The following is an 8,089-nucleotide window of genomic DNA, read 5'->3' as shown; positions in this document are numbered from 1 at the left end:
CCATATTTTTTTACAGTCTATGGTTGGAAGATGTTGGCTATAGCCGGAAATCCAGATTTTAAACCGTGTTTGCCATACACCAATATGGTCCCTTGGACTTTGCACATATTATTTGCCTACTGTTGATTTTTTATTTATTTATTTTATTTTTTATTTTTTTGACACATAAACGATGCATAAACCTATTTGGACTTCGTTATGAGTAAATTCAAGCTTTTAGAGCTTTTAATTGGGTTGATCTGTATTCAAATATTTACAATGTAAAAAAATAAAAAAAATAAAATATATATATATATATATATATATATATATATTATAAAAAAGGATCGATCTATCTATCTATCTAAAAGGCTATATAGTTAGATAAATTATTAGTGCACTGAGGAGGACCAAATTTCTTAAAAACCTAATGTAGCTAAATGTGAAAAAAAGGAAGGTGGGAAACTGGGAATGTGTTCATTCTGGCATAGCTTCAAGTAGCCTATTATGGCCATTGAAGAGCTGGGCTGTCCTCCGTGTAAATGCAAGCTGGGCACATCTCATTCTGCACAGTCAGACTGAACTTCACCATCATTTACTGGAAGCTACACTTGGACTCCAGCCATATTTATATGGGAATAATGTAACGTGTTAAAAGTGACACGCTATTACAGGAAGTGTTTGCAGATATTAACAATTATAGGTGTGCATGTAGTGTATTCAGCGAATTTTACCTAAATGCTTTAATTTGCATCGTGGATGGTACTTTTCATTCACTATGCTATAAGGAACTGAAGGGCAGCTGCATCAAATGAACGTGTCACAGATTCCTGAGGACACAACTACTCGTTAGCATGACTTCAAATGACTAGGCTAAAAGAGTCCAGTTATGTGGATATCGTTAACACGCAGGAACCTGTTTTGTTTTTCCATCTTCACCGAATTTCGTATACGAAATACTTATCATACATGACAGCGTTTCCTATATCGCAAAGGTAGTATTACTATTTAATCTATTTTTCTATTTTCATTTGGGAGCACTGACTTCATTTTCTTGACTTCATTAAAGTGATATTAACATCTAATATTTAGATATTATCTAAGCGTAATGAACCGTGTTGAACACTTTTTATATATATATATTATTAATGACGAATAATTGAGTGTGAGATGGTTAACAACTTTAGAAATCGGTAACACTTTACAATAAGGTCTCATGTGTTAATATTAATGCATGCATTAACATGAACTAAAACTATTTTAACCTTGTTACTGTTAATCAAATGTTCGTTCATGTTAGTTCACATTGCGTTAATGTTAACAAAAACAACTGTATTAGTTACTGTTGTAACGTTAAGATTGATAAATGCTGTAGAAGTATTGTTCATTGTTAGTTCTTGTTAACTAATGTAATTAACTAATGTTAAAAGATGAAACCTTATTGTAGCGTTAATGAGAAATCTTTTTGAAATCTACTTGTAAATGTACTGTTTGTATTCATTTTAGTTTCATGCATTTTTTAATCAACTTTTATACAGTTTTCTAAAAATAAATTAATACATTTTAATGAATAGAGCTAAAATGTGATGTAACCATCAAGTAAAAAGTACTCCAATACTTAGAGCTGAATTTTGAGATGATCATTAAGATGGGCTATTCTATCTGACCTGAACAAAACTTGCCTGTCATTAAAAAATAAATAAATAAATAAATGTGTGTCACTCTTGAGAATCTAAAGGTGTCTTCTCTGCTTTATGGTTTTCTTGTCACAACAAAATAGCTTCCTGGTTACAGATATTAACTATATTTTAAGCAAAATTGCTTTGTTTATTCAATTTTTTTGTAACTAATAATAATAGTATTTTTTTTTTCCATTTGCAATAGTTTACAAACAGACAGTTAAACCACATTAAGAAGTTTTGATCATTTCATGATGAAAAATGTCTAATAATTTTAAAAAATAAAATAAAATAAAAAATCATTCTATAAACCTAAAATGTACTCTTGAATAGCCTAACAGATGAACTTGCCCTGAAAGTAACAATGACATATCCATAATGAGAGAACATAGTGTCTTCAGGAACCTGAACCTCATGAACCTGAAAAGAAATGTATTCTTTGTTGTTTATTATCAGTCTTCATCAGTTATTTTATGTGATAATTTTGTTGGGTTGTATTGTTTGATTTTGATAGTACAATGCAAGACTAGACTTACTACATATTTTCATCTCACGAGGTTGGTTAGTAGGGGTGTGACGAGATCTCGCGAGACTAAACTGTGACGAGATTTCTCGTCGAGGCGAAAAGTAGTCTCGTGATGTTGCCATGACAGAGTGTAAGGATGATTAGGAAAGAATATGCCACCGCTACGTTTACATTATGCCTCCACTGTCGTTTTGCTTTGTATTTAAATAAAAAAAAAACATTTAATTCAGTTGGATAACGGTCGCCGCCGCTCCATATTTACAGAGTACGCGCGACGTTTAAAAGTGAAAGTAAACGCGCGCGCGCGCGCGTGCGCGCATTCAAACGTGATTTCAATACCCCGCATTTTGAAAGCGGCTCCCTTATGAATGCAGATATCTCTCAATATGAAAGCTATTTTAGGCTGGGCAGTGTAGTTGTAACCATCTCTCAGCTCTGTATCAAAGAAAAATTTGGTATTATTTGATCTTTGAATATTGAGAGAGTGCGATTATGGTTGCACTTATTGTAAAGTGTTACCATAAAAATGAATAACAGTTTTCTCTTCTTATTATTTACTAGTACAAACATTAAGGTTTCATTTGTTAACATTAGTTAATGCACTGTGAACTATCATGAACTAACAATGAATGACTATTTTTATCAACTAACAAAGATTAATAAATACTGTAGCAAATATATTGCTTGTTGTTAGTTGATGTTGGTTAATACATTAATGTTAATAAATGAGACCTTATTGTAAAGTGTTACCATTTTTATTTATACTGTTTTTATTTCTGTGATCAGATTGTGGAGAGGAGTTCAGTTAGGAGGTCAAAAGATGTAGAAGCTCATAATTCATGTACAGTAAGATCTGAAGAGACTGAAATCATACAGAAGAGAAGTCAGTCAGTTGAGTTAGTGGCAAAACCTTTTACATTACTTGAGTATTGTTGTCTTTTACTGCATATGATAATTCAGTCTCAGAAAGTAGAACTGAAATGACATTCATTACAAAATGATTAGTTAAAACATTTCAAATACACCTGCAGAATATTTTTTCTAGTCATGTATTTCGCCATCTTGTCTCGTCTCGTGAACTCAATCTCGAGTCTCGTCTCGTCTCGTGAGATACTGGTCTCGTCACACCCCTATTGGTTAGTAATAGTTCAGTTGTGTTTGAACATGAAAATCCGGTTTGATGACCCATGAAAAAAGAAGTGAAAACCAAGATCCCAGAATCCCTAACAGTGTTCATGTCACTGAAACTTCATCCATTGCTGACAGCTGCAGCATGTTGTGACCCAAATTAGTGGTCTTTAAAAAGAGTTGCTTCAGCAGAGTAGCAGTTTTTGTATGGTGTGAGTTGTTATTTATATTGTTTATTTACATTATCTTTGTTTATTCATGTTCTTTATGTATTTAAGTTTAGAAACCAGTCTGATGCACCTGTGGAATGACCAATATGTTGTTGCAGTGGTAAAAATAAAACATCTAGGGTTATGAATATAACCCCAGTTCCCTTAGAGGGAATGATACGCTCCATCAAGATGGTATGGGAACGCCCCCTTGCGTGACCAGTGTCTGAAGCCTGCATGGAAGCATGCAAATTAATTGGCAGATGGCAGTCCTATGCAGTACCTGTGAGTTTAAAACGGTGCCTGCATTAGACATCATCAGCTTTTTTGTCTGAAGGAGATGTGCAGGCATGCCTGAAGCATGGAAGTGGGACGCAGCGTCTCGTTCCCTCTCAGGGAGCCTTGGTTATGTTCATAACCCTAGACTTTCCCTTTCAAGAAAACACAACACTGCGTCAAGATGCTATAGGAATGTTAATTCCCACTTTGCCATGCTGATCAAGTGCCTGCTTCACTAAGATGTGAAGATATGCACAATCAGAGTGAACTAGCACCAATAACTTACACCGGAATCATTAAATGCATATAAGTCCATTAGGCACATCATTATGACATGAAACAATGCCCTTAATTCCTAGAAGAGCTAGTGGCCCAGCTAGTGAATTCCCAAAGCTCAGTGCTCCTGGGGGAGTGGAGCTTACCAGGCAAATCCCGTAAATGGATGAGATATGGAATTGCTTACCACAACTCTACACATCCTCAATCCGTTACTACCTCTTAGCACTAAGAACTGCATTAACAGCAACTCATTTCCAGGGGAGCATGTAACCCTACTTTAACACCCAATGATGTTTGGGAAGGGCCAAGATCTATACCTTTGTCACATCGGCTAATGGTTACCTATTCCCACAGCTCTAGCAAGGAGGACAAAGAGTGGGCCGCCATAGCACGATTCTCTGTAGGCTAGAAAAGCCTATAGTTCTAGCAAGGAGCATGTCTACTTCCGGCTAGAGCGCTGAGTGTGAGGACAGAGGGTGGCCGATTATGACCACTTTCTTATACTCTATCATCCCGTTATTCCTTGCTACCTGTAGAAACATGTTACATAGTTCCAGAACTGTGTCCACGCCATCAACTCCAAGTCCAAACTGGAGGGGCGACAGATGAGTAGTGGGGGTATTTGCCCAGTCTTTCTAATCCATACAAGCCTAAGGTATATAAATCCTTCCCTCAAACTCCAAGTGCCCACATTATCACCTCCAGGTCCAAACTGGAGGGGCAACCGATGAGGAGTGGGGGTATTTGCCCAGTCTTCCTAATCTATACAAGCCTAAGATATATAAACCCTTCCCTCAAATTTCAAGTGCCCACATTATCACCTCCAGGTCCAAACGTGAGGGGTGACAGATGAGGAGTGGGAGTATTTGCCTAGTTTTCTAATCTATACAAGCTAAGGTATATAAACACTTCCCTCAAACTCCAAGTGCCCACATTATCACCTCCAGGTCCAAACTGGAGGGGCAACCGATGTGGAGTGGGGGTATTTGCCCAGTCTTCCTAATCTATACAAGCCTAAGGAATATAAACGCTTCCCTCAAACTCCAAGTGCCTGAATGATCACATCCAGGACCAAACTGGAGGGGCGACAGATGAGGAGTGGGACATCCGTGGTGGTATTGCCTTACAGGAGAGGCGAATGACATTCACCTATGTTGCTCTTAGCTGATCAGAACTGCCGTGCTGCACCAGCAAACACAAAGTACAACCCAGGAGATGCAGACGAGTCAATTCTAATCTCTCAAGAAAAAGAATCCTAGATCTCTCCTTGCGTTTCATCACAGTTGAATGCATTCAGCTCCCTCAAGAGTCAAGCATGCTCAGTACACTTGTATTGGCAAGGCAGGAGCCTTCAAAGAGAATACAGCATGGGGAGAGATAGCTCGCAAGCAACTCTCAACGTGGAGCATTTGCTTATCTCTGCTTGCACAGCTTCTCACCACACAAACCGTTTGACTGTGTGGGAGACGCTACACAAGCCGACACACACCATTCCGTGATTTTGACATATCAATGTGGAAATACAGGAGAAATGAAGGCTCACAGAATTGTACAGTATGCAGGGAGGGGAGGAGGCGGTTTAATTATAATGTCCATCTCAACTCTCTCCACATCTAGTTCCTCAGAACTAGACGTCCTCTGCTCTCAAGCTCACATTGACAGGTGATATCTTCACACGTACACACTTAGACAAGCAAATCCTGAAGACAAAAAAGGCTGATGACTTCTAATGCAGGCACTCTTTTATACTCACAGGCACTCCATATGACGTCATAGGACTGCCGTCTGCCAATTAATTGGAGTGTTTCCATGCAGGCTTCAGACACCAGTCACACAAGGGTCACCAGTCCCATTGCGTCTTGACGCAGCATTGAGTTCCCTTGAAAGGGATCTTTAGATGTTGCTTTAAGGTGTTTTAATTGTGATGCTCCTCCTGCAAATGCTCCTGCTCCTTGAGTATTTTACATTGTTTTTTTTAATATTTCTTTGCTTTTTTCCTACAGGAACTAAAGGACAGATGGAAAAAGACAGATTTAAGGCACTTCTTTCACTATCATTTATTGTCACTGTTATTGGCGTGCTGTTTTTTGTGAACATGGACAGTCCTTCACATTACATAAACATGCCTCCAACAATAAGAGCTTCTCCAACAAATAATACATTCAAAATCTCAGAGGCTTCAAATCCGATAACACCCATCATAGGCTCAAAGCATTTCATGGTGTCTGCATTTGTCGACCACAGACTGGACGGGGTCATTCGAGTCATCAGCATAATCAACAGAAATAGTCTTCAGCCACTTTACTGTGTTTACTGCAACACTGAATATGACTGTAGAACTGTTCAGGCAGATGTTCAGATACACAGTGACCACTTTAGCTTCCCGTATGGTGCCTCAGATATAATCTGTAAAGGTAAGCACATGCAAAATGCAACACATGTCCTCATAACAACTGAAAAGAAAGAATCATTCGATCTCAAGATGGAGTATCTGCCAGTACAAAATAAGGTGGTAAGAGAGACTTTCAAGTTTGACATCACTATTTGCATCTCCAGCCTTTTTGGCGACTACAACAATGTACTACAGTTTACTCAAACTATGGAGATGTACAAGCTTCTAGGTGTCCAGCACGTGGTTATATATAAAACCAAATGTGGACCAGACCTGGAAAAGATTTTAAAACATTATGAAATAGAGGGGATACTGGAGATTGTTTCATGGCCTATCGACAAGTTTCTGAACCCATCCTCAGGCTGGAACATCAAGAAACACAAGGGCGATCTCCATTATTACGGTCAGTTAGTAACACTCAACGAGTGCATTTACAGGCACATGTATCAATCCAGGTACGTTCTCCTGAATGATTTTGACGAGATCATCATGCCATACAAACACAGCAATTTACCATCTCTTATGGAGGATCTCCAGTCTGCTCATCCCAGTGTAGGGGTCTTCCGCATAGAGAACCACATATTCCCTAAAACACAGTTTGAGGACAGTGGGAAGTTCAAACGAGCAGAATGGAGTAATATTCCTGGTGTAAATATCATGGAGCACATTTACAGAGAACCTGATCGAAAGAACATTTACAATCCCACAAAGATGATTATCAACCCAAGAAAGGTGCAGCAAACATCAGTACATTCCACTTTGAAATACTATGGAGATACTTACCGTGTACCTTTTGATGTATGTAGGATTGTTCATGTGAGAGTCCCACTGCAGGGGCATCTTACCAAAGACAAACTGTTTGTAGACAAAAGAGTCTGGGACTTTGCGCAAAAACTGATACCGAACATTGACCAGACGTTGAAACTTACTGGTTTCCTGAATGTCTCCAGCTGAAATGTTTGTATTAATTTAAATAAAGCCTAAACTGTATTGAAATTTAATATTTTCAAATAGGCCTACACTAAAAAAAGAAAAGAACTGTGGGCATGGGGTACTTTTTATCCATTTTTATCCAAAAAGCTCTTTTCTTAGTTTCATCTGACCATAGAAGCTGGTCCCGTTTGAAGTTCCAGTCGTCTGACAACTGAATATGCTGGAGTTTGTTTTTGGATGAGCGAGGAGGATTTTTCTTGAAATTTTAATTTAGGCTTTCTGAGGCTCAAGACTCAACTAATCTCCAGCTGTGATCCAGCTGTGATCCTTGGAGAGTCTTTGGCACTCAAACTTTCCTCTTCACCGTGCATTAGGACAATATACACACGTCCTCTTCCAGGCAGATTTATAACATCTTTAGTTGATTGGAAATGGTGGAAATGGGGAATTTTATTGTGATATCTTTTTACTTATAGCCAGTTTCTATTTTGTGAAGCTCAACAATATTTTGCTGCAAAAAAAAAAAAAAAAAAACAGTCAAAAAGACTTACAGCAGCCTTCTTCATTAAAGGTTTTAGAGAAAAACACTGTTATTTTATGGATTTTTCCTTACTTGAATTAATAATTTTACTTTTTATTTTATGGTTTTTGACAGTTTTTTTAATGATTTTTTTTTTTTACAGCA

General features: G+C 37.8%; 1 protein-coding gene across 2 annotated transcripts; it reads left to right on the top strand.

Moving 5' to 3' along the window:
* Positions 1-507: 507 nt before the first annotated feature.
* On the top strand, positions 508-7,461 carry zgc:194839 (glycosyltransferase family 92 protein). 2 transcript variants are annotated; one of them, XM_048211156.1, is made up of 3 exons: positions 3,243-5,741; positions 5,835-5,989; positions 6,083-7,461. In XM_048211156.1, the coding sequence occupies exon 3, from the start codon at positions 6,097-6,099 to the stop codon at positions 7,423-7,425; it is 1,329 nt and encodes a 442-aa protein (XP_048067113.1). In that variant the 5' UTR covers positions 3,243-5,741; positions 5,835-5,989; positions 6,083-6,096; the 3' UTR covers positions 7,426-7,461. The 2 variants fall into 2 exon arrangements, with proteins under 2 accessions (XP_048067112.1, XP_048067113.1); XM_048211155.1 differs by lacking the exons at positions 3,243-5,741; positions 5,835-5,989 and adding an exon at positions 508-974.
* The last annotated feature ends 628 nt before the right edge of the window (positions 7,462-8,089 follow it).

Source organism: Megalobrama amblycephala, linkage group LG12 (assembly GCF_018812025.1).
Source record: "Megalobrama amblycephala isolate DHTTF-2021 linkage group LG12, ASM1881202v1, whole genome shotgun sequence".
Taxonomy (NCBI): domain Eukaryota; kingdom Metazoa; phylum Chordata; class Actinopteri; order Cypriniformes; family Xenocyprididae; genus Megalobrama; species Megalobrama amblycephala.
This window is presented reverse-complemented; position numbering and strand designations above follow the sequence as displayed.